The sequence below is a fragment of the Phascolarctos cinereus genome, unplaced genomic scaffold, assembly GCF_003287225.1.
Source record: "Phascolarctos cinereus isolate Bilbo 61053 unplaced genomic scaffold, phaCin_HiC Scaffold_3;HRSCAF=262, whole genome shotgun sequence".
In the NCBI taxonomy this organism is placed as follows: Eukaryota; Metazoa; Chordata; class Mammalia; order Diprotodontia; family Phascolarctidae; genus Phascolarctos; species Phascolarctos cinereus.
In genome coordinates this window covers 31,882,309-31,907,821 of record NW_027555736.1, presented here as the reverse complement: position 1 = coordinate 31,907,821, position 25,513 = coordinate 31,882,309, and the positions used below count along the sequence as shown (strand labels likewise).

The following is a 25,513-nucleotide window of genomic DNA, read 5'->3' as shown; positions in this document are numbered from 1 at the left end:
TTCGTGCTGGAGCTTTTGTTTATGGAAGTATTCTGAGTCATTATGCAGATGAGAAAAAGGAGTGATGGAGGTGTTTTCATTTCTTCCATGCAAAGCTTGGTCCTGAGCTAGCTGAAAAACCCCTGACAGTCTCTAAGTCATTCATCAGTATTTTAGCCTCATTCACCGATAGCTGAGGCTTGGATTGGGCCCGGCTGTCTAGAGCCTGTGCTCCCCTCCCCCAAGGCCGTTCTCCTCTGCCCTAGACTGCACTGAACTCTGGGAGGGTAGCAGGTGACAGTCTGGCTCTTCCCTTCCTTGCAAACACTATTAAGCCAAGCTTGCGTGCTTTTATTTTTGGATTAGGCTGTGACGTTCCTGGCTGGAGCGTTGGCCTTGGGGTCAGGGAGACCCAGGGAAGCCATCTGTCTACACTGATGGAAAGAGGTCGTGGACCAGAGCTCCCCACACTCACAAGCAGAAGTTTGGCTGGAGGCTGTTTTTTAACCATAGCAGCTCACTGTTATCCTTAGGCCTCGTCAGCTGGCCATGTGTGGGGAAAGGGAGTGCTCACAGCAACAGAATGGGCACTTGAAGTACACCGAGAGAATTCGCTTGTAAGAAAAATGCTTGGTGCCTAGTGGTCCTTGGCCCTCTCCAGAACTGATGGGGAAACGCTTGAGAGCCCTGTCTACAGAGCTCCTTCAGAGTGGCATGAGAGCCACCCCTCCTGCCTTGCCCGAGGCTTGCAGTGGGTGCTGGCTCCATGCAGTTTGGAGCTCTGCACATCTGGGGTTCTACTAGGCCTGAGGGCCTTGAGCAGGGCGTCTGAGGAGCTGGGATTCGGATAAAAGCAAATGTTTCTCCGGTTACTTGAAGGGCCATCCTGTCTGTTCCCCCTCCCCCAGAGTCCTGGCTAAGTAGCCTCACTTTCTTCAGTAGGGGCCCGTTTGGCACGGGCTCCAGGCCCCTCCGTCACCTGAGCATCCTCGTGGGGGTGCTCCAGCTTGTCATCTTTCTGAAAGCACGGTGCCCATTGCTGAGCACAGACATGTCCACGGGCTCTGTCCAGGAGAAGGGGCAGTGGGGTGATTGCCTGCCTAGTCCTGGACGGTATGTTTCTCTTGACACGCACACGGCCCCCCAACCACCCTGCCCCCATTTCTGATCTTTTCCACCAGGCCGTAATCTGACGGAATCAGTTAACATTTAGTAAGTGTCTGCTGTGTGCCAGGCACTGTGCTAAATGCTAGAGATACAAAAATGGCAAAAGATGGTCCCTGCCCTCAGGGAGCTCACAGTCTAGCAAGGAGAGATCATGCCACAAATATATGCAGACTCCGTCCTGTTCTTACCGAGCTGGTTTTCGTAGCTCAAACAGGACTATATAGGTATTCCCTGCTAAACCTCAAGTAATTTACAGCTGAGGAATACCTTTAAGCCGTTAGATGGCTATCCAGTGCTAAGCATTCAGAATCACTTTAATGAGAGCTTTTTGTGTATGACGTTCATACAGTATCCATTTTGTTTTCTGTATATTGACTCTAGTAAATTAATGAGTTTTACTAACCAGTTTCATCCGATACTCTGTGATCCTATTTATCACTTAATTGGTATTTGTTCCCCATCCACAACCCTCTATCTCCCACCTCCGTGCTTTGGCATGCCAGGGATGCATTCCCTCCCTACCTCCACCTCCGAGAGTCCCTAATTCCCTTCGAAGCTTGGCCCAAGCACTTTTCTTGATCCTCCCAGATGCTAGTACCTCCTCCCTCTAATCTCCTGCCCCTCAAAACATTACCTTTCTTTATTTTGTATGGACCCAAAATGAGTACATGTCTCCCCCAGTCTAATTTAAGCTCTCCAAAGACAGGGATTTTTGTCTTGTATCCACAGCACCTCCTGGTACGACGTAGGCACCTCATGAATGCTTCCTGATCCACAGGTTGACTTCCTCTAACTAGTAATGATCTTAATATGTCAAAATCTTTGTGGAAACTGAGGCAAATCCCAGCCATCTCTAGCTTACCTAAGTCTTGTCTGAGGCTCAGAGAGATTCAATGTAGCTGGACTCCTTGGCCCCTCCTTTGGAGGGGAGGGAGCTTGCACCAGGGGGGAGGGGAGGTGCCCTTGTGCCTTTACGTCCCCTCCTCTCTTCTTCTTGTCCTCAGACCTGGGAAGATCCGGGGCATAAAGACCAGCACACTGGCTGTTGTGGAGACAACGACCCGATTGATGTCTGCGAGATTGGGAGCAAGGTAGATGCACTGGAAGGGCCTGCCCTCTCCTTCACAAAAGGCTTCTGTTCATTGGTGTTCCCTGGCTCTCAGAGTCTGTTTTCAGTTGGCCTGTTTCATAGAGCTGGAGTACAATGGAATGGAGAGTTCATTGGGCCCACCACCTCCGTCGCCACCCCCAGTTTTACAGATGTGAAAGCCAGGACTCAGAGAGGACACGGGCAGCTGGCTTTGGGGTAGTAGAAAGGACACTGGATTTAGACTCACAGACCCACTTAACAGCTGTGTATCTCAGTGCCTCAGCTTGCTTATCTGTAAAATGGAATGACAAATACCTCACAGCATTCTTGTGTGGATCCTCTGAGATGTTTGATGTAAAATGCTCAGTAAATCATTATGTAAATCTCAGCTGTTTTTTCCTCACTAGCTAGGTGGTGTTAAAATTGGGATTAGAACCCTAGGCCCCTGGCTTGGGACCCAGTGCAGGGCTCTCTCCACTGCCTGTCACGTCTCTAATGGTAGAGAATGCTCCCTGTTCTGGGCTACTCCGGAGGGCAGAATCAAGAGCAGTGTGGCCAGGCTCTGGATGGGGCAGTTGGGGCCGATCTTAATGAACTTCACTCTCTGGAGATGAGGGTCGGACAAGGTACCCTCAAAGAAAGGTCCCTTCTGATTCTCTGATGGTTGTGATTTGGGGCTTTGGACCATTCACATGCTGTGGGAAATATTAGCCAGATGTGAACAATCCGTAGGATTCTAGATGGAAAGCTGGAAGGGCCCTGACACGGCGCCTTGTCCAGCCGCCTCCTCTTACCTGAAGCCTGGAGGGACCAAGCGACTTCAGGCTCACATAGGCAGGAAGCATCTGAGTTGGGATTGGAACCCACAACCCCTGACTCGCGTACATCGTCTTTCTACTCCCTCCGTGGGCCATCTCTCCATTTCTTCAGGTCCGAGGAGGTAGCATATGTGTGTGCTCTAGCCAAACCTTGATGCTTATTTAGAATGCCATCCAAAGTAGCTTCTTTGGGGTTTCTCTTTATCAGAGAGCACATTATTTCATAGCATAGTAAGAGAGTGAAGCCCCTGTTCCCTTGCCCAGAATGGAGTGTAGCTTCAGAGCCTGGAAGGACATTGGAAATCATCTTGTTTGGCCTTTTACTTTATAGAGGAGGAAAGTGAGGTTCACACTAGCTGAGTGGCCTGCCCAGGTTCCCACAGTCTCTGCCTCCACATCCGCATTCTTCCTAGGGGGCCGCCCTGATGCTCTTTGGGTTTTGTACGGGCCTTGCTGGTGATGCCTGCTAAACCAGAGAGGTCCTGTGGAGCCAATAAAGGCCAAACCTAGAGAGTTCATGGATTGTTTGTGTTGGAAAGGACCTTACAAACTCCGGGGGCCCAGAGAGGGTGGGGTAGCTCAGCTGGCCTGGGCCTGGACCTGGGCTGAGCCCTGGGGACTTCTCTGGTTCTTTTCAGCTAGTTAAACCCCACCAGCATTTGGGAAGGCCTTGGGGCGGGGGCTGTGCTAGAAGCGGGGTCTGGGGTCCTGCCCCTCTTGGAGCCCAGTCATTCTCTGCTGGCCAGGGAAGCCCTCTCATTCTCAGCGTTGGCGCGGTCGTGATTCAGGTTTTTACCCCTAGATATGTTCGAGAGGAGAAGTGATCAAAGTGAAGGTTCTGGGCATATTAGCAATGATTGATGAAGGAGAAACGGACTGGAAGGTCATTGCAATCAACGTGGATGATCCCGATGCTGCTAGCTATAACGGTGAGTTGTGCTGAGCAGGAAGCTGAGGCGATCGTATCTGGCCTGCAAGGCCTCTCTGGGGAATGCCCGCTGCTTAAACCCCTGTACCCCATAGATCTTCTAGACCTCAGGACAGCATCTGTCCTGTCTGGGGAAGGCCTGGTGCTTAAATCCCTGCACCCCGCAGATCCTCTAGACCCCAGGTTAGTGTCTGTCCTATCTGGGGAATGCCCGGTGCTTAAATCCCTGCACCCCGCAGATCCTCTAGACCCCAGGTTAGCGTCTGTCCTATCTGGGGAATGCCCGGTGCTTAAATCCCTGCACCCCGCAGATCCTCTAGACCCCGAGATAGCGTCTGTCCTGTCTGGGGAAGGCCAGGTGCTTAAGTCACTGTATCCCGCAGATCCTCTGGGGCCCCCCCTTCTCGTTCCACAGATAGAGGAGGTTAGAGGTTGCTCTTATTGGAGTGTGAGAAGAGCAGGAAAGCCTCCCGTCCCCATTAGCCACATTCCAGGATTGAATCTGCCCTTTGCACTGTTTAGTCTGAGTGGAATGAATGTGCCAGATGCCCACGCCCTTTCTGTTTGAAAAGTGGGCCTGGAGCCTCTGAAGAGGATCATGCCATTTAGTGCAGCTAGAAGAGGCCTTGAAGGGTCTTCTACATAGCCCCTTCATTTTGCCCATGAGGAAACTGAGGCCCAGAGAGGTCAACTTTCCAAGGTCACATAGCCAGTAAGTAGCCAGGCCAGGGTTCAAACTGACATTCCCTGTCTAGAGGGATCTTAGAGACCCGGTCATACTCCTCATTTTATAAAGGAGGACACCAAAGCCCAGGGAGAAATGACTTGCCCAAGGTCACATAGTTGGTGGCTGAGCTTTGGCTAAGATCCCTAGGCATTTTGCCTCAGCCAGGATCTCATTCCACTGAACTCCAATGTTCGGTTAGTCTTTGGGCCCGTGTGAAGATTACTGGTAATGCTCATGTGTCCATGGTTAGCTGAAGGAGTAAGACCCTGTAATAACATTGGTTCTCCTGTACCCCCCTCGCATCAGTCTGTTCTCATGTGATTCTGTATCAGCTCATGTGAGCGTCCTTTGGACCTGGCCAGGTTTGGGGATGGGAAGGAAACAGGCATGGAACACTGCTGGGAGGGCCTAGCAAGATGCCTCGCTCTGGGTCAGTGGGATTGGACGTTTGTGTGTCCAGCCAGGACAGTTCCACGTCCTGCCTGTCTACATAACCCGTTCTCTTGCCTCCCACCCTTCTCCACCCATCATGTTTTCCTTAAGGGCAAGACAGAGGGACAGGACACTCTTTTTAAACAGCCCTTCTTTTATTGGTACCTTTGAGCCATGAAGCCGGATATTCAACAGAGGACAGATTCCATCTCGCCTCCTAGCGTAGTTGAGATTTACATGACGGTGGTAACTAAGCCGTTGTCCAGGGAATGGCCATGTCTTCCAACAGCAATTCAGATACATCGCTGCCTCAGAGGCTCAGTTCTTGACTTGCTCTGGTGATGACGTTGTCATGGCTTTGGAGCTGGAGGCTCACGGGCCATCCCATCCAGTCCCTTTGTTTTAAAGGTCAGGTAACTTGGCCCAACATATGCAGGAAGCCTCAAGGCAGAATTTGAACACAGGGCCTCTAACGGCAGAGCTAGCCTTCTTTCCATCATACCTTTTCTCCGTACATTTCAGTTGGTTTAAATTCATGGTAGCTCACTTTTTTTTGCATTGGCCAACTGGAAAATTATCAAATAATAGAATAATAAAGTGTTCAAAAATCATGTAACTCACCCTCCCCCCGTTTTACTGAAGAGAACAGAAGCCCAGAGTGGCGATGGGCTTTGCTGCCCCGCCACATCTGCCCAGAGCCTGCCCCATCAAAGGAGACCTGTGAGCAGGGGAGATGGGAGCTAGCCCCACCTTCCTGATGCCCTGGCTGGGGGAGGGGGCACATGCACACGCTTCCTAATCAGCAAGCAGCCGGGCTTGCTCGCTCATCAGGTGTGCCCAAGAGAGATGTGGGCTCCGGGCAGAGGGGGATGCTCTGTTGGAGACGAGACTTAGTGTTTCTTTCAGAAGTGGTTTGAGGCTCCTTTGAAGAGTCTGATGCCAGGCAGGGCTGCCTGGCCGGCTGGTTTGGCCCTAAATTGCTTTGCTTTGTCACAAGGAAAATTTCCTGCAAGAGTAACTGCTATAAAAGCAGAAAACGTGAATCTTTTTTTTTTTTTAAATCAAAGGCTAATGACCTAGTAGCATCTTCAGGGCCTGACACATACTTTGCATGTAGGAGGCCCCTAATAAAAATGTTAGGTGGATTTCCAGCTTTTCAGTGAAATGTAACGTGTTCTGATAACTGGTCAAGATATAAAGTAGGCCAGAGGGCGGTGAAGGCTGGGAGTCCACTGTGCCACTGGAACGGGCTGGTCCCGCATCCAGGCACCCTGTCGATAGGTGTCTCTGTCCGTAGCACAGTCCATACGGTACTTGGAAGTGAAAGCTCTGGGACCTACCAGCTGCTCTTTGCTGGGCTGTGTCTAGTGGTCTAGGGGCCAAAATCTGGCCCCAGGTGAACCTTCCCCTGACTCAGCGTTTTCCAGGTGACCTTGAGGAGGTCATCCAGACCTCTGAACCTCAGTTTCCCTTCCCTGAGCATTGCAGCCCAGGGCAAGTCTTCTCTCTGCCTCACAGCACAGATCTCATGATGATTTGCTCATACGAAAAATTGGACATTTGTGGAAGGGACATTTGTGCATCTTGCAGTCAATTTATTTTTTTAATTGTATTTATTTATTCATTTGTAGATATTAGTGATGTCAGAAAGCTGAAACCTGGTTATCTAGAAGCAACTGTGGAATGGTTTAGAAAGTACAAGGTGCCTGATGGGAAACCAGAAAATGAGTTTGCTTTCAATGCAGAATTTAAAGATAAGGTGAGCTGCCTCTTTCATAGCTCTGACCCTGTTTCTGTGCAGGCTTAGGATTGTACGATGCTATGGTCAAAGAACAAACACTAATACCACACTCTGTTTTAGGCACAAGTGTGGTGGAAACCATTTTTGTTATTTTAACATTATTCTAAATCCAAGCATTTCTGGTTTTGAAAGGTAATGTCTGAACTGGCGCAATCAGTCATATGTCCTTAGACCTCTCTCTACCCCAGGATAACTCGAGGTTACATGTATGGGAATATTGAACAAGGAAAAAGTCCTAACATTTTGAATACAGTTTGGGACTAACAGGCCAGAGTAATTGTGGCTTAATCTCCATCGAGAACTACCCACTTCCTTCCCTGGCTGCCCTTGCAAAGCCTGAAAGGGTCATTTGCCTGGGCAGCCAAATCAGTCTTTGTTGAACCTCAGAGGGTCCTCTTTTCCCTTAGTGGGAACACAGGCCAGTGGTGTCAGAGCCTGAGGATGGCAGCGATTCACTGGGGGAGGAGGCAGTGTGGATTTTTGTCCTACCTAGGTGCCCGCCCTTAATCCATCTGCCTCAGCAAGGCCTTTTGTTCTTAACCTGTCAGCCACCTTCCTAAGGAACAAGTCTGGAAAGGCTTTTTTAGACTTGAGAAATATCTTCTTATTACAGCTGGCGTTTATACTGTGCTTTAAGTTCTGCAAAGTGCTTTATAATTATTATCTTCTTTAATCCTGGGAGGTAGATGCTATTATTATCCCCCTTTAACAGTGGAGAAAACTGAGGCAGAGAGAGGTTAGGTGACTTGCCCAGGGTTACACAGCTAGTGAGTGTCTGAGGCTGGGTCTGACGCAGGTCTTCCTGACTCCAGGCCTGGCCTTCTGTCCACTGTGCCACCAGGAAGCTCAGCTTAACAATGTGCTTCCTCATTATCATTCAGAGAGCCGCTTCCTCACAAGTGTCTCCAGAGCTTCGTGTTGCCTTTAGGGAGAACTCTGTATGCAACAAATCCAAATGTCAATAAACAGATTCTGTCTTTGCTGCCGATCACGTGCTTTAGAAGACGGCCATTGCTGCCAGACCAAGGCATAGGCGGCAGGGAGTGCCCAGGTCCTGCGGATAGGAAAACGTCTCAGCTGGACAAGGGGGAGGATCAAAAAAGGAAACTCATCACCATGCCTATAATCCATCACCTGTCTCTTGAAATTGTAGGAGTTTGCCATTGACATCATTAAAAGCACTCATGACCACTGGAAGGCGCTGGTGGCAAAGAAGACAGACGGAGGAGGAATCAACTGGTAGGTCTGAACCCTTCCAGGAGGTCAGTGCACTGTCCTTGTCAGCTGTGCTGGGCCGGGGGCGAGTATGGGGCCTGTGATGGCAGGAGGGTGGGGAGCTCTCTTTACCAGTGCAGGTTGGCGTCCTCTCCGTGACTCACAGCCAGATGTGTCAGAGACTGAGCCTGACCCCAGGCCTCCTTGGTGCCCACGCCGCCTCTCCATCCGCTCTGCTGTGGTGCTGCTCTGACTTGGAGCAAAGGCTTTAAAACAGCCACAACCGCGAGCCTTTGGGAGGGTTTTAGCTGAGGGCTCATCATGGATTCAGCACATGTTTGGGTGCCTATCCCATGGGGCACTAGAGGAAACACCAAGACGAGGCACGTGTGGCCCGGCCTTGGAGGAGGTGGAGAGGTGGCCTCCATGGCTTTGGAGCATTCAGTCTAACACTAGGCCTCTCTCCAGCTCCTGCTCTCCTAGGGGATGCTGGTGCCGATACCACATGGTCTCTACCCTCACGGCACATACCGTCCACTGTATCTGGGGCTTTAATACCAGCTAGGCTTCACCATGTCCTCAGGAGAAGTACAGATAAGAGTTCTTTCCTCCAGGAATCATTCCATTGACATTATTAAGCACCTACTGTGTGCCAAATGCTGGGGTTACAAAAAGAGGCAAAAGATAGTCCTTGCCCTCAGAGAGCTTACAGTCAGACAGGTTGTTGCTGTCTTGTGGCATCAGCGAGGGCTTCCCTCTCCCTCTCCCAAGGGCTCACCATATTGGTGCCAGATTTGGCTTGGCCCTCTGATGGCCTTTAGCTGCAGCTTGGAACCCCTGCCCTGCAGGCGTGGTAATGGAGGGGTCCTCCCCTGCTGTCCTCCTTCTAGGTTTCGTGGAGGGTGGAGGAGGCCGCTGCTGACTGTACATGTCAGCATAGGTGTGGCAAGAGAAGAGGAGCTTCTCCAGGGCTGAGCTGGTTCTAGGCTGAGCTTTGTGCCTGTCCTCCGGGCTTCCTATGGTGCATCTCATAAGTGCTTGTGGAATTGGACTGAGCCAGACAAAAATGAGTGTAGATTAGAATGTCTGATTTGTGGAAACAAATTCTTGTAAGATTGGTTAATGCAAGAAATTTTTCTTAATCTGCTGGATAACAGTTGGGCTGTGCCTCGTTCGTCTCGTTCAGTCATTGTAAGGTCTGTGCCTTTTTGTTATACTGGGCATCTTTTGCAAAGATTTGTGGCTGCCAAGACTTCTGTTCTGATTCCAGAATTTTTTTTTTTACATACAGCATGAATACGACCGTAGAGGATAGTCCCTTCAAGTGCAGCATGGAATCTGCCAAAGCAATTGTAGATACCGTAAGTGAAAGTGTCGTGTTTGGGGCTGAACTAGCAGAGAAAGAGCTTCATTTTCTCAGTCAGTGTTGCCTAAACCCATGGACATGTTCTAAGACCCTGGAGGAGATTACAAGTTGAACAAATTGTTGGTGGGCTAGTGGATTTTGTCAAGTAGCTGCCATCCTAGGAATTACTCACCGCTCCCTGAGGGTTTATTAATTATGCAGTAATTAACCTTCAAGTGTGCCAAGATGCTTAGAAAGGAGTTGAGTTAGTCTGGACCAGGAGGGCCATAGGCTGCTGGCCACACTCCTGTACTCAGCCCAAACAAGGTTAAAGTGTAATTAGAAGATACTTGGCAAAAGAAATAAGAAAGCAATAAAATGTAGATTCCATTACATTTTTAAAAGTCTGCATGCAGCTTGGAGGGGCGCTGCTTTCTGGAATGGGGGCCCCTGCATCCATCTGAGTTGGACACCCCTGCTCTAGGCAGCAACAGTTAGAGAAGAGAAAGTGGAAAGGAGTGCTCCTCAGTCAGTGTCCTTCTTTCCTAAGATGAGAGGTAAAGGGAAGCCTCCTTAAATAGCCATAAATTTCTTTTTTAAGTTTTGAGTTCCAAATTCCCCCCCCAGATGATAAGCAATCAGATATACATGTGCAGTCATATAAAACATTTTTGTATTAGTCATTACATCCAAGAAGACTCGAATAAAAGAAAAAGAATGAAAGAAAGAAAGTGAAAAATAGCGCACTTCCACCTGTATTCAAACAATATCAGTTCTTTCTCTGGAGGCAGGTAGTGTGCTTCATCATTGGTCTTTTAGGATCGTCTTAGATCATTGTATTTCTGGGAATTAGCTAAGTCATTCGCAGTTCTTCATTGTACAGTATTGTGCACAGTGTTCTGGTTCTGCTCACTTCACTCAGCATCAGTCATACAACTCTTTCCAGGTTTTTCTGAAGTCTACTTGCTCATCATTTCTTATAGCACAATGGTATTCCATTACAGTCATATATACCACAGCTTGTTCAGCCATTCCCCAATGGATGGGCATCCCTTTGATTTCCAGTTCTTTGCCACCACAGAAAGAGCTGCTCTAAATGTTTTGTACATGTGGGTTCTTTCCCCTTTTTTTGTTAATCTCTTTGGGATATAGATCTAGCAGTGGTATTGCTGGATCAAAGTCTATGCACAGGTTTGTAGCCCTTTAGGCATGGTTCCAGATTGCTCTCCAGAATGGTTGGATCAGTTCACAGCTCCATCAACAGTGCATTAGTGTCCCAGTTTTCCCACAACCCTTCCAACATCCAGCATTTTCCTTCTATGTCTTATTAGCCAGTGTGAGAGGTGTGAGTTGGTACCTCAGAGTTGTTTTAATTTGCATTTCTCTAGTCAGTAGTGATTTAGAACATTTTTTCACACAACTATAGATAGCTTTGATTATTTTGTCTGAAAACTGCCTGTTCATATCCTTTGACCATTTGTTAGTTGGGGAGTGACTAGTATTTTTATAAATTTGAGTCATTTCTCTCTATATTTGAGAAATGAAGTGGCCATAGATTTACAGATTGTTTCATCTAAAGAACTCGGTCCTGGTGAGCGTCGTCCTAGGACAGGCACGTCTGCCCATGGTTATCTTGTTGGGTTTATCTTATTTTCTTAATTATCTACTTGGAAGAGTGCCCAAGGGCCACTAGGAGCCAAAGGATACCACGGAATGGCCTGAGTCCCCACCAGCCTCACGTCTCAGTAGAGGAAGCCAAAGAAGGGGGCCTGGCCTTGGCTCCCCGATGGGTCGAGCACCGAAGGACATGTTGCGGGGAGCCAGCCTGACCCCCTGTCGTGGAGCTTTTGGAAGCTCCCCAAGCCAAGCAGCACTCAGAGTTGAGGGAGCGTGGCTCTGCAGGGCTAGCTAGGCTGCCCCACCCCCATTTTATAGATGGACAAACGGAGGCTCAGGGAAGGGAAGGTCACACAAGGAGTAAGCATTAGAAGTAGGATTTGAACTCCGAGCCAGGGGGCATCCTACTGACAGTAACCTCCTGTGAGAACTTGTCTCACTGCGGCCCATCAAGTCTTTCTCTCTATGGACAGAGTGGTAGTGACCCATGTCAGTCCAGTGAAATCCTGGGGTGCTGCGTGCGTGGTTGAGGGAGCCCTGGGTTCCAGCCTTAGCGCCAGGACTGTGTCACCCTCTCTGTGCCTCGTTCTCAGAAACGTGCCCCTGCCTCAGTGGTCATAGCGACCGCACTTTGTGACTGCCTGTTTGAGTGCCCGATGAGAGCGTGGTGTGAGGGGTGATTAGCGCTGCAGGGGGTGTCCAGCATGGCTGAGCAGCTACTTCTCTCTCCCCTGTCATCTCAGGAGGAGGCTTTTTCACCCGGGGGTATGAGAACTTGTTTGTGTTTTTTTTTTTTTTTAGGCAGTTGGGGTTAAGTGACTTGCCCAAGGCCACATAGCTAGTAAGTGTCAAGTGTTTGAACTCAGGTCCTCCTGACTTCAGGGCTGGTGCTCTATCCACTGCGCCACTGAGCTGCCCCTGGGAACTTGTTTGTGAAGAATGTTCTGATGATGCTATTTCAATAGAATAACTTCCTTGGCAGTCTTTCCTATTTCGTTTTATGCATTTAAAAACCTGATTCTGAGAAGGGGGTCAGGGAACATCCAGAGTTAGGATGCCTGGCTTAGGGTCGGCCAGAGTGCTCGGACGGGTCCTTTGGCTAGTCAGGATGGGGTCCCTGGCCTTGTCTTCACTCTCAGGACTCCCTCCACCACAGCCTGCTGCTTCATACTCCTGGAGACTCTGCTGATTTCCTGGCCTGGGTCTGTGCGTCTGTATTGTGCCCTGGCCCAGTCCTCAGCATGGTCTCCCCCGTGATGTCGGGTGGGCACAAGTGAGTCAGGCTTCACATGGGCTGGGCTTCAGTGTGGCAGGCCCAGGGGTCTGCCGTCTCAGGCCCAGCCTCGCTCACTCGGGGGCAGAGCCTCATCAGCAGGCGGGCGGCCCCCAGTGACGGAGCCGTTTGGCTCCCAAAGGGGAGAGAGGCTGGGGTCAGTGAAGGGGGGCCCCCACGGATCAAACCACAGGTCCTCAAAAAGAAGCATGTCTACAGCATGGAAACTCAGGGGGTGGGCCTGTGTCCAGGGCCTCATGGGGGCCCAGCTATGTGGTGGTGTTATTGGTAGGGTCATAGATCTAGGTCTGCAAGACTCCCAAACTGCAGACACGGTATATGCTCAGTAAGTGTTTGAAAGGGAAGGCAGGACGGCAGGACAGGTGAGGCTGCTGAGGGTTGGGAGGTCTCCTAGGATGTCTCAGGGTCAGGATTTGAACCCGGGTCCTCTGACTCTAGGGCCATCACCCTTGCTGCGGCTGTTCCTTGTCTTTCTTTTTCATTTGTGACCATAGTCATGCCTTTTCTTTTTCTTTTTGTAGCTGCCGCCGCCTTGTGAATCTACCTGCGTCATCCCCACAGATGGTAAGGTCTGCTTCAGTGCCTGCTGACGTGAGCGCAGCCTCTGCGGGAGATGTTCCCTTGTTCCCTAGTTTGCCCTTAGTGATGGCAGCACGAGGAACCCAAAGAGGGGGTGCCTCCAGGCCCCTGCTTGCCTTCCCTGCACCCCTCAGGCCATTCAGAAGTTGTCCCTTCCCCCGTTGCGGTGCCTGGCTTGTTTCTGCTGCAGGGAAATCTCCCTTGTAGTCAAGAAGAGGCTCCCTCGGGTGGCCCCTTAGGAGGGCTGCGGGTAAAAGCAGCAGGTTCCTATGACCCGGGCCATCACCCCCCTCTCCCCAGGGCTGGTGAAGGCAGGAAGCTCAGTGTCGGGGTGGGTGGAGGTGGGGCGCGACACTGGTCCGAGGCTTCACCAGCAGAGCTGCAGTAGGGCAGCCACTGTTGACTTAGTCTTGTAACTAATTTCCCCAAAAGCAGCCGCTTTGAAAGAAAAATAACTTCCCTTTTCTACTCCTGCAAGAATATGTATTCATCACAAGCAGGCAACTCTAGAAAACTGTCAGTAAGTTAGACCCCCGTCCGAGGCTGCCCAGGCAAACCCTTTTCTGTGGGTGAGCACTCAGAGCAGGGCCGTACCTGGCCACTAAAGGTCAGCCAGGTCTCGAAAGTCCCTTGTACCAAGCTCAGCCAGTTTTCAGTCTGTCTGTTAGGAGGCGGCTGTGAAGTACCTACTGTGTGGCCTTGCTCTATGCTGGGAGCCCAAGAATAAAACGATCCCTGCCCTCAAGGAGCTTACACTCTCAGGCTTTGAGGACCGGCCCAATGATGACCCCCACCATGCATGTGTCTCTTCAGAGGACCATCCCTGCTAGATTCAGGGGGCTCGCCCCCCACGGCAGCCCCAGGGCTCTGGTTGGTTTTGGCCCAGCAGCACATTCAGCTGTTCTAAGTCAGCTCATTGAGGGCCAGTGAACCCCTGGGGTGGTGAAAGTGTTTCCCCACCATGTTTTTGAGCAGAGATTCTAACATTTTTTTCTTTCTCTTAATACAGTGGACAAGTGGTTTTATTACCAGAGCAACTAATTTCCTTCAGGAAGACAAGCCAGCATTGCTGCATTCCCTTGATCAGGAAACCCTAGGTTCCAAAGTCATAGCTTTGTAATGGAGAGCTTTGTCTTGAAGCCAAATTCCACGTTCACTAGTTGTCTATTATCCAGAATGTTCCGTCCTCCCAAGAGCACTTCCTCCCTGTCCCTGCCTGCCTAACAACTGAATGCGTCCCCAGGGCCAGGCCATTTGTGGAGGGCTAGATGTGTAGAAGCAAGCATGCTTTGGGTGTTTGTGTTTACCATGTGGTAGGAAATAAAACTGTTTTGCTGAAGCTCTGTTGGAGAGAATGGGTGGTTTCAACCCCAAAATACCAGAAATAAAACATTTGCCAAGCAAGCACAGGTGTTCCTGTTTGACAAGATTTCCTGATTTTGTTTTCTACAATGTTCATCTTAAAGTTCACCTTGTAATTAAAAATGGAAGGCTGTGTGGCCATCGGATAAGCCTTGATGAGATTGACCCAGAGGAGGCTTAGGCGACATGAGGCATGTGGGCAGCCAGAAGAGAAGGTGGCTAGTCACATCACACAAACGTGTTGGTTAAAACCCAACATGTTAACGCCCTCTTTAGCCTGGAGTTCCACTTAGGTCAGTGTGGATTAAGGGTTAGTCTTCTGGATTGGGATTCATTAAGGCCTAGGTTGTCTCCTGCCGTCACTCGTAACTGTGAGCTGACCACTCTGAGCCTGTTTGCTCATCTGTAAAATGGGGCCGAGGATGACAGCAGCACCCATGTCGAGGGGCTCTAAAGGTCAAAGGAGATAACTCATGTCAAGCTTGGCCAACCTTCAAGAAGGATGAAAACTCAACCACCTGGAACAAGAGGGAACCCAGAAACATCTCTTTGGGCCTGTGCCCGGAATGAAACCAGCTGGGGCAGAGCCTGCTGACCCTGAGCTCCATCACCTTAGAATTTGTGTGTAAAATGGAGAAGCTTAGTTACCCAGGAACTTGGTTCTAGGTTAAGGTAGGCAGAAGCTTAGGTTGTGGAAGTAACCAGTAGAGCACCCAGGTGCTGCATTGCTGCCCACCCAATATGGAAGAACCCCGAGGGAGGGCCTCAGCATTTTGGGTGGGTCTTCCGCAAACATGTGGCCCCTAAACCAGACTAAAAAGTAACTGGGAAATGCTGAACCCCGAAATCCAGTCCTAGATGATGTGAACGTAAGGTTTGCTAAGTCAGTGTGTGAGCTAATCTAGCAGGTTCTCTGTGTGTTTGAGCTTTGAACGCCCCTGCTCCAGAGGATTGATAGAAAAGCTCAGGCAAGAACCTTGAGGGATGAATGAAGTATGGAGGGAGGTGCAAGGGAGGGGCCTTCCTCTGGTCCCCCTGAGGACTCCCGTCACCTGAGAGATCGTCCAAAGCCTCCGATCAGTGAGGAGTGTGAGCTGCCCTGACTGTCCTGAGCAAGCTGGCGATGTGGTCTCTTACCCTCATAGGATTCCCTGCCATCCCAAAGCCGGACAAACATGGTCTCTCCCAGATAGAACTGAGTTACTAAGTCAAATCGGTTTTATTTCAAATATTTCCCCCATCACAAATACCTTGGTCATAACTACTGCCACTTACATTTCTGCGCTGCTTTCCTTAAGAAGTTTTCCTCACAAAAACCACATGAGGTAATGAATACAAGTATTTATTGTCTGTGTTTTACGTGTATGGAAACTGAGGTAGCATGGTGTAATATTGAGCTTGAAGTCAGGAAGACCTGGGTCCAAAACCTGCCTCAGATACCTGCTAGCAAATCACTTAAGCTTTCCTCAGTTTCTTCATCTGCAAAATAAGGATAATGGGGCTCAAAGCTTGCTTCCGGCTCAAAATCTGTGATCTGAAGAGGCATAGAAATGCTTACCCTTACTTCCTTTCCTTCATCCTCCCCCGCACACCTTAATTATCAATAACCAGCCCAGGAATCCTTGCAGTGAGAGCAGGAGGAAGCCTGGAAATGAATGAAGAGGCCCATTCAGACAAAGCTAGCAAGAGGAGGGCTTTGTTAGCAGACTTGGGTGGTATCCTTGACTGTAATAGCAAAGTCAGGAAGTACGGAGGCTGTGGGTAATGAGTCCAGTTCAAAGATAGCAAGTTCTGTTTTGGACTTGTTGACTTTAAGATGCCTACGGGGCAGCCAGTTTGAGACGTGAGACTGGAGGTCAAGAGAGAGGTAAGGGCAGGATAAACAGGTCTGAGGATCACCTTTAGAGGAATGATAATTGATTCCTTCCTAAAATGTGGTGCCCAGACTTAATAAATATTAGTACCCAATTTATGAAGTGATGCCGTCCTAAACGTTAATTTGTAGCTCTGACTCACCATATAGTGCCCAACTCCCTCATGTTAGAGATGAGGAGGAGGGAAGTGTCTTCCTTGAGGTAACACAAGAAGTGGCAAAGGCATAATCTGAACCCAGGTCTTTCATATGCAGAGCTCTCCACTGAACTGGGTTGTGACTAATGTCTGAACTCAGGGAGAATCTTCCTGGCTCTAGGCCCAGTGCCAACATCACCACCTAGTGGCCCCTCCTCTGAACTACACTGATGATAATGAGTCGTGACTGCAAGAAACCCCAAAGTTAGACCTGTCTCTGCCCCTCATAGTGGACCTTGCTGAATGCTTATGCTGCTTATGTAGAGGAAGGAATCAAATTTTCCATTTCCATCCTTGTTGAACCCAGGCTAGTCCAAGCGGCATCTGGTCTCTCGATCCCACTGGCATTGTAAGGGCCTTGAGGCAGCTGTCCCAGAAACAGCTGGATTGGTACCTTTCTGGGCACCTCAAGGAGGGACTGATGTGAATTTCTATTTGGGAAGGTATTCGGTTAGAACACACTTAGAATCTAGAATAAATAAGAACAGATTTAAAATCTAAATAATTTGGAATAAATAAGAATGTTCCAGTAATGAATAAGTAAGAAATCTGAACAATCTCTGGGTTGCTCTTTGTGGTCTTTCTCAGCTGAAGCCAAACAGAGAAACCCGAAGGTAAAGGGAGGTAGTCAGGTGTCAGATGAAATGATGGACCACCTTAGAGGAGATCTGAGAGTCCACTGAGTGTCATCTCATTTTACCGATGAGGAAACAGGCTCACCACTTAGGTAGTGGCTGACAGAGCTGGGATTCCATCCCCCCAGATCATGTCTTCAAATCCAGAGCTGTCTTCACTAGTCATCACTCTCATTGCCTCCACCTAAGCAGAAACTGTGACTTCCTGCTACCAAATGTGAGTGTGGGCTGAATCACAGTCCTAGTAAGAGATCAAGAATGTCAGTGACAAAGATGAAGACAGTGGTGATAATAGAAACAGACAAAACATTTGTATTTGAATGGAAGGAAATTTTTTAAAAATCCAACTTTTCACAGTGAAAAAAAATATATATATATTATGTTTACAGTGACAATTTTATGTAATTTTTTCCAGCCTATACCCACATATATTTTTTCCTTCCAAAGGAAATTTCTTGTTTCCTGGGGTGTGACCCATGGCCAGAGCAATCAGGGAGTTATGAAATCTTGTTCCTTTTTTTTAAAAAATTTTCCAGGTACATGTCTTTGGCCCACAAATATGCTCATAAATAATATTAGCATCACACAGATGACTAGTGAGTACAACCCAGGACTGTCCCTCCTACCACTCCTTGGCATTTCTAACTCGTTAAACACTTCTGTATCCACAATGGTTGGCTTGGGTTCAGAACAATTAATTAAGGAAACACACACATCGTTGGTCAAAAGTCTTCGGTGGTGCATGTCAGATATGAGCCCTGGTGCTCCTGGATTTGTCACAGTTCAGAGCTGGAAAGGGCCTTATTGAACACATCCAACATCATTTTATAGAATGGGAAATTGAGGCCCAAGGCATCAGTCAGCAGCAAGAGTCTATGAGCACTCATTAAATACCTAGTATATACTGGACACTGTGCTGGGGGATGGAAAATGGGATAAAGAAAAAGCCCTGCTCTCTAGGAGCTTCCAGTCTAAAGGAAGACAACAGGCAAACACTTACGTATAAACAAGACCTATGGGGGAAATTGGGGTCATCGCAGAGAGAAAGCATAAGCAGTAAGGAGGGCCAGGAAAGGCTTCCCATAGAAGGTGGGGTTTTAGCTGGGACTTGAAGGAAGCTTGGAGGTGGGCATGAGGAAAGAGGACCCTCCAGGCGTGGGAAGCAAAGAGGGTCACACACGTGCAGCCCCTGGGGGCACCCATGTCCCCTTCCCTCAGCTCCCCTTGTGGACTCTTCGCTTTTCTGGTGATAGTAAGAAACAGCATTTCTCCAGCCTGAAAGCTTCTGCAGCCCTTTCTTTTGAGGAGCGTAGAGCAAAAGCCAAGGCCTTTCTTAGAGAAACGGATGGATGGTGATAACTGAGCAGCGGCGTGTTGGAGCCAGCTTGAACCGGCCCAGTTGCCAAATAGTGAGCCTTTATACCTCAGAAGTCAGCAGATTAGAATTTAAAAAGTGATGGAGAAAATGTCAATTGTGCAAATTAGACTTAGAAGTGTGTCCACTGCACCTTGTTATTAAACATTTGCCATCATGGCCCAGAATGCAGGCAACCCCATAAGCTTTGGCATGGGTTCTGGCTCCTCCTGGGACCGAGGTGCCAGGCATCTCTTGTCTGAGGCTCGGCTGACAGCCTGGCTTATGGCATTGCCCGGCACTGTCAGAAAGAACTACAGGGGCCCACCAGCTCCCCAGTGATCCCAGCTCTAACGGCCAGACTCACCTCCTCTGGTCAACTCACTGGACTGGTCACAGCCGGAATCCACCCTGGGGAGGTTGCTATGGGCTTCTGGCTGCAAGGTGACTGTCAACGTGGAGGTGGAGGAGGGAGAGACAGAGAGATCTCCTCAGATGGAAGGCCAAGGAAGAAACTGGGCTGGGATGGGGGGAGACAGAGAGAAGAGAAGAGGACAGGACAGGACAGGAGAGAAGAGAGAGACAGAGAGAGAGAGAGAGAGAGAGACAGACAGACAGACAGACAGACAGAGAGAGAGAGAGAGACAGAGAGACAGAGAGAGAGAGAGAGACAGAGAGAGAGAGAGAGAGAGAGAGAGAGAGAGAGAGAGAGAGAGAGAGAGAGAGAGAGAAGAGAAAGAAGAGAGAGAGAGAAGAAAGAAGAGCAAGGAAAAGAGAAGAGGGAGAGACAGACAGACAGAGACACAGAGAGAGGAGAGACAGAGAAGAGAGCCTCTCTACAGCCCTTAGCTCGTGTGCACAAGAGCTTGTCCTGCAGGCTACTCTGTGGTCAATCCCCTTTGACAGGACTTCCAGTCACAGGGACCCCAGGGCCCAGGCAGGACTTGGTCACTGTGTCCTCTCAGCAGTTCATCTGCTCAAGGTCAGCCACAGGAAGGAGGAGAGACGTGGAACAATACCCAGCACCTGCCCTCAGCAAAAAGCTGACGCAGCCGTCCATCCCCTTGGAGCCGGACGACACATTCCAAGGGATCCTCCTTGCTCCACGTGTACGTGACCAGCACTAGGCTTTGAGCGGCATCCTACAATTCCTAGTCATAACTAAAACTCTGCTTCAGTTTCCTCATCCATAAAATGGGGTGATAATAGCACCCACCTCGCAGGGTTTTAGGGACGATCAAATGGAATAAGAATTGTAACATAGTAGGTGCTTAATAAATGTTTGTAAGAAGGACACAGACACAGAAATCATAGAAGTATCTTTGGTAAACCGTATAATTTACCCCACAGACTCCATCTTCTCTTCGGAAAAGTATGCAACTATCCAAAACAAAATGAGTGATAGTGAAGGCCCGTGTACTCCACTGGCATCCATGCTATGCCAGGAGACCTTTGCAGGATGTATGGACAGACAAGGACAAGACAGGATGGATCTGGAGCCGTGGAAGCCTCTCGGCCTACACTCTCTCACCTTGGAGTTGGGGAGACACCCAGGATACATTTTCATAATTTCATTAAAGATCGAGACCAGTGTAATAGAAACACGTCTGAGCTTATGATCAGGAGACACGGATTCGAATCCCAGTGCTGGCATCTCCTAGCTGTGTGGGGGCCTTGGGCAGGTCACTGGTCTGACCCTCACCCCCCAGCACCTTGCTCAGTAAGTGATCCCTAGACCATTCGAGATTTGGAGGTGCTCCTCTGCCCCATTTGTAGATGGTGACTCTCAGACCCAAAGAGAAGACGGTCATACAGTCAGTTTATTGCAGAGCCAGGACTCAAATCCACATCTCCCACATCCCTGTTAAATACTCGGGTGCTTCTGAAATAGCGCCAGTCCCTTCTTTCGCCTTCCCCTAAAGCAGGGATTCTTATCCTGGGGAGATCTTTCAGGGGTCTGTGAACTTGGATGGAAAAAACACTGTCTCTTTATTTTCACTACCCTTGCATGATACTCAGCATTTCCTTCAATGATTCAAACACATGATCCTGGGCAGAGTCACTGCCTCACCAGCCGGTCAAAGGGGCCCGAGACACCGAAAAGGCGAAGAACCCCACTGCCGGCCGCCCTAGAGCTTCTTTGTTCCATCTCCACCAAAGTAATAATGGTAATAATAATAATAACAAATTGAAAAAAATCTGAATGAGGAATCTGAAAACTCTAGTGCCTATCTGAGGTCCGTTGAGAAGAAGCCCACCTCTAGATTCTGCATATCTAGACTCTGTCAGTGGAAAATGTCTTAGGACGGGGCTCAACTCCAGAAAAAAAAGCATGTTTGTTTGTTTTGGACCTATCCTGTGATCTGTAAGCTGAAATAAAATGGCCTTAGGAGGCCCCTGCTGTTCTGCCAGAATCCTCCTAGATGAAGGGGAAATGCCCTTCCATCACACACACACACACACACACACACACACACACACACACACACACACACACGTGTGTGCAGCAGAAAGAGAAAGACTCCAGTTACATCCCAGATCTTAATCTCATCATCACTGGCGCCCCAATTGTCCACCAGCACTCAGCAGGCCTCAGGGCTAGTTTTAGAGCCAACCTCTGCAGCCATCATTCTGGGAAGCCACCTCCCGCTCTTTTCCTCCCTCTCTCGCTCCCTCCCTCCTTCTTTCCTTCCTCCTTCCATCCTTCCTTCCTCCGTTGATCTATCCATCCATCTATCCTCCCTCCCTCCTTCCCTCCCTCCTTCCTTCCTTCCTTCCTTCCTTCCTTCCTTCCTTCCTTCCTTCCTTCCTTCCTTCCTTCCTTCCTTCCTTCCAGCTTCCTTCTTTCCCTTTCCTTCCCTCCCTCCCTCCCTCCTTTCTTCCTACTCTTCTACACTCTTCTCCCCCCCATATACTCATTAATCCACTCTCCCTGACCTCCCTGCTGTTCCCCTCACACAACACTCCCCCTGGGGACCCAAGTCTTTGCTTGTCCCGTCTGCCTTGCATGCTTCCTCCCTCCCCTTCTCAGCCTCCTGTCTCTCCTACCCACCTTTGGGTCCCAGGCTGAACTGAAGGGGGTGGGGTGGGGTCAGTGAGATTGCTGAAGAGGAGAAGATAGAGCCAGAAGACAAGACGGCCAAGGACAGGCCTGAAGGGAACACGGGCTCAGTGGCTGGTTCTAAAGAGGATGAGGAGCCATGATGGGGCCTGGAAAGGACGAGGTGGAGGCAGAGCCAAGATGGTGGAGGAAAGGTAGGGACTTGACCAGCCTCTCCCAGATTCCCCTCCAGACAACTTTAGCCCCTCAGAACAAATTCTGGGCTGCAGAACCAACAAAGGACGGGTGAAAGAATCCTACAGCCCAAGACAACGTAGAGGGTGAGAAGGAGACATCTGTGGCTGCAGGGGCGAGCAGAGCATGATCCAGCACAAGGCAGTCTGGCTGCAGGCCTTGGAGGTGGCTGAATCAGCAGCAGTGGCTTCCCAGCCTCTCAGTCCACACACACAGTAAAGGGGTCAGACTTCTGTCCAGAAGGAGATTCCAGGGGCCCCCCTGCTGGCATTGGGGGCAGGACTCTGTGGCCTTGCCACCATAGGGAGCCGGGTCTCAGTCCTAGGGTGAGGAGGAGTGCTAGCCCACCAGAGCTTGGGGCCACAAGACAGTGGGGACCCTGGTCACAGTTCCAGGACACAAAACAGCGCTTGTGGTCGCTCACAGATCAGAGCACCGGCCAGGAAAGCAGTGACCACACCTCTCCTTAGATCATACCCAGAATCAGCTCAGAAAACAGCTGCCCAAAAAACTTCAACCTTGGGACAGGGCCCCTTCTGGTCTTGGAGCAGAGCCCAACTTTAAAATAAAGATAAAAGTCAAGACATGGGCTGGAAAAAAAAAAGAACCTGACTATAGCAAGTTACTGTGGTGACAGAGAAGCTCAAAACACAAACTCAGAAGAGAACAACGAAGTCAAGACTGCTGAATTCAAAGCCTCAAAGAAAAATGTGAAATGATATCAGGCCCAAAAAGAACTCCTGGGTGAGCTCAAAAGGGATTTTAAAACTCAAATAAGAAAGGTAGGAAAAAAATTGGGGAAAGAAATGAGAGTGATGAAAGAAAATCATGAAAAAAGAGTGAACAGCTTGGTAAAGGAGGCACAAAAAAAAAATACTGAGGAAAATAACATCTTAAAAAAACTGTATGGGCCAAATGGTAAAAGAGGCACAATAATCCACTGAAGAGAAGAACTCCTTAAAAAAGCAACTGGCTGAAAGGAAAAGAAGTTACAAGAGCTCACTGAAGAAAATAATACCTTAAAAATGAGAATTGAGCAAGTGGAAGCCAATGATCCATGAGACATCAAGAAACAATATGACAAAATCAAAAGAATTGAAAAATAGAAGAAAATGTGAAATTTCTCATTGGAAAAACAAATGATCTAGAAAGCAGATTAAGGAGAGATAATTTCAGAATTTTTGGACTACCTGAAATCTATGATCAAAAAAGGAGCCTAGATATCATCTTTCATGAAATTTCTAGAACCAGAGGGTAAACTAGAAACAAAAATAATCCATTGATAACCTCCTGAGATTCCAAAATAAAAACTCCCAGGAATATTACAACCAAATTCCAGAATTACCAGGTCAAGGAGAAAATATTGCAAGCCCCCAGAAAGAAATAATTCAACACTGTGGAGCCATAGTCAGGATCACAGTAGATTTAGCAGCTTCTATGTGAAAGGATAGGTGCGGGGGGAACATGATATTCCAAAAGGTAAAAGAGCTAGCATTAGAGCCAAGAATAACCTATCCAGCAAAACTAGATGTAATCCTTTGGGGGGGGAAATGGATATTCAATGAAATAAAGTACTTTCAAGCATTCCTGAGGAAAAGACCTAGCTGCTAGGGGCAGCTAGGTGGTGCAGTAGATAGAGCTCTGGCCTTGGAATCAGGAGAACTTGAGTTTAAATCTGGCCTCATACACTTGACATCTATTAGCTATGTGACCCTGGGTAAGTCACTTAAACCCCATTGCCTCACCAAAAAAAAAAAAAAGAAAGACCAGAGCTGAATAGAAAATTTGACTCTCAAATACAAGACTCAAGAGAAGCATGAAAAGGTAAACAGGAAAGAGAAATAATAAAGGATTTAATAAGATTAAACTGTTTATAATCCAATATGAGAAGATGATACTTTTAACTCCTAAAAACTTTATCATTATTAGATGAAAGAAAGGAATATACATAGACAGAGGACACAGGTGAGTTGAACATGATGGGATGATATCTAAAAAATAAATAAAATTAAGGGATTAGAAAGAGGGATGCACTGGGAGAAGCAGGAAGGGAGAAGTGGAATGGGTAAATTATTTCACACAAAAAAGGCAAAAGAGCTTTTACAGTGGAGGGGAAAGTGGGAGGGGAATGCTTGAATCTTACTCTGATCAGAATTGGCTCAAAGAGGAAATAACATACGCACACTGGTGGGGATAGAAATCTATCTTACCCTACAGGAAAGTGGGAGGGAAAGAGATAAGAGAAAAGGGGGGGCTGATAGAAAGAAGGGGAATTGAGGGGCAGCAGTCAGAAGCAAAACACTTTTTTTTTTTAAAGTGAGGCAATTGGGGTTAAGTGACTTGCCCAAGGTCACACAGCTAGTAGGTGTCAAGTGTTTGGTCTGAGGTCGGATTTGAACTCAGGTCCTCCTGATTTCATGGCCAGTGCTCTATCCACTGCGCCACCTAGCTGCCCAGAAGCAAAACGCTTTTGAGAATGGACAGGGTAAAGTAAGAGAAAGAGTAAGATAAACAAGGGGGAAATAGGATGGAGGGAAATACCCAGTTAGTAATCATAACCATGAAAAAAAATTTACAGCAAGTCTTTCTGATAAAGGACTCATTTCTCAAGTATATAGAGAACTAAGTCAAATTTATAAAAATAAGAGCCATTTCCCAATTGATGAATGGTCAAAGGATACGAACAAGCAGTTTTCAGATGACGATATCAAGCTATCTTGTCATATGAAAAAATGTGACAAATCACCATTGATTAGAGAAATGCAAATTAAAACAACTCTGAAGTACCACCTCACCCCTATCAGATTGGCTGATATGACAGAAAAGGAAAATGATAAATGTTGAAGGGGATGTGGGAAAATTGAGACACTAATACACTGTTGGTGTTGTGGACTAATCCAGCCATTCTGGAGAGCAATTTGGAACTATGCCCAAAGGGTTATAAAAGTATGCATATCCTTTGACCCAGCAATACCACTACTAGGTCTGCATCCCAAAGGTTTAAAAAAATTTTTTTTTTTTAGGCAATTGGGGTTAAGTAACTTGCCCAGGGTCACACTGCTAGTAAGTGTCAAGTGTTTGGCCTAAGGCCGAATTTGAACTCAGGTCCTCCTGACTTCAGGGCTGGTGCTCTATCCACTGTGCCACCTAGCTGTCCCCCAAAGATATTTTTTTAAAGGGAAAAGGACCTATTTGTATAAAAATATTTATAGCAGCTCTTTTTGGTGGCAAAGAATTGGAATTTGAGTGTATGCCCATCAATTGCGGAATGGCTGAACAAGTTGTGGTATATGAATGTAATGGAACACCATTGTGCTATAAGATTTGATGAACAGGCTGACTTCAGAAAAACCTGGAAAGACTCGTATGGACTGATGCTGAGTAAAGTGAGCAGAACCAGAAGGACACTGTTCATAGTAACAGCATTACTGTATGATGATCAACTGTGAATAACTTAGCTATTCTCAGTAATTTGATAGTCCAAGACAATTCTAAAGAACTTATGATGAAAAAATGCCACCCATCCCCAGAGAAAGAACTGATGTAGTCTGAATGCAGAATGAAGCATACTTTTTTTTAAACAAAACAACTTTATTTTTCTTTTCATCTGTATTTTCTTTCACAACATGACTAATGCGGAAATACGATTTGCATGACTGCACGTGTATAACCTATTTAAAGAAAGAAGTTGGAAAAGAGACACTGCTTAGTAACTGGACAGGTAGAACAGTTTCTGCCTGTGCTGTAAAGTATCGAGGGCTTGTATGGTCTGATGCTGAGTGAAGTGAGCGGAACCAGGAGAATG

At 48.1% G+C, this 25,513-nt stretch overlaps 1 protein-coding gene across 1 annotated transcript in view; it reads left to right on the top strand.

Moving 5' to 3' along the window:
• The window catches only part of PPA1 (inorganic pyrophosphatase 1), a 36,823-nt gene extending 22,422 nt beyond the window's left edge, over window positions 1–14,401 (top strand). Inside the window, exons 5-11 of the mRNA XM_020975176.2 lie at window positions 2,151–2,237; window positions 3,857–3,983; window positions 6,773–6,900; window positions 8,096–8,181; window positions 9,449–9,518; window positions 12,935–12,977; window positions 14,002–14,401. Coding sequence (XP_020830835.1) covers window positions 2,151–2,237; window positions 3,857–3,983; window positions 6,773–6,900; window positions 8,096–8,181; window positions 9,449–9,518; window positions 12,935–12,977; window positions 14,002–14,033 — 573 coding nt within the window. The 3' untranslated portion in view covers window positions 14,034–14,401. The remainder of the gene's footprint in view (window positions 1–2,150; window positions 2,238–3,856; window positions 3,984–6,772; window positions 6,901–8,095; window positions 8,182–9,448; window positions 9,519–12,934; window positions 12,978–14,001) is intronic.
• The last annotated feature ends 11,112 nt before the right edge of the window (window positions 14,402–25,513 follow it).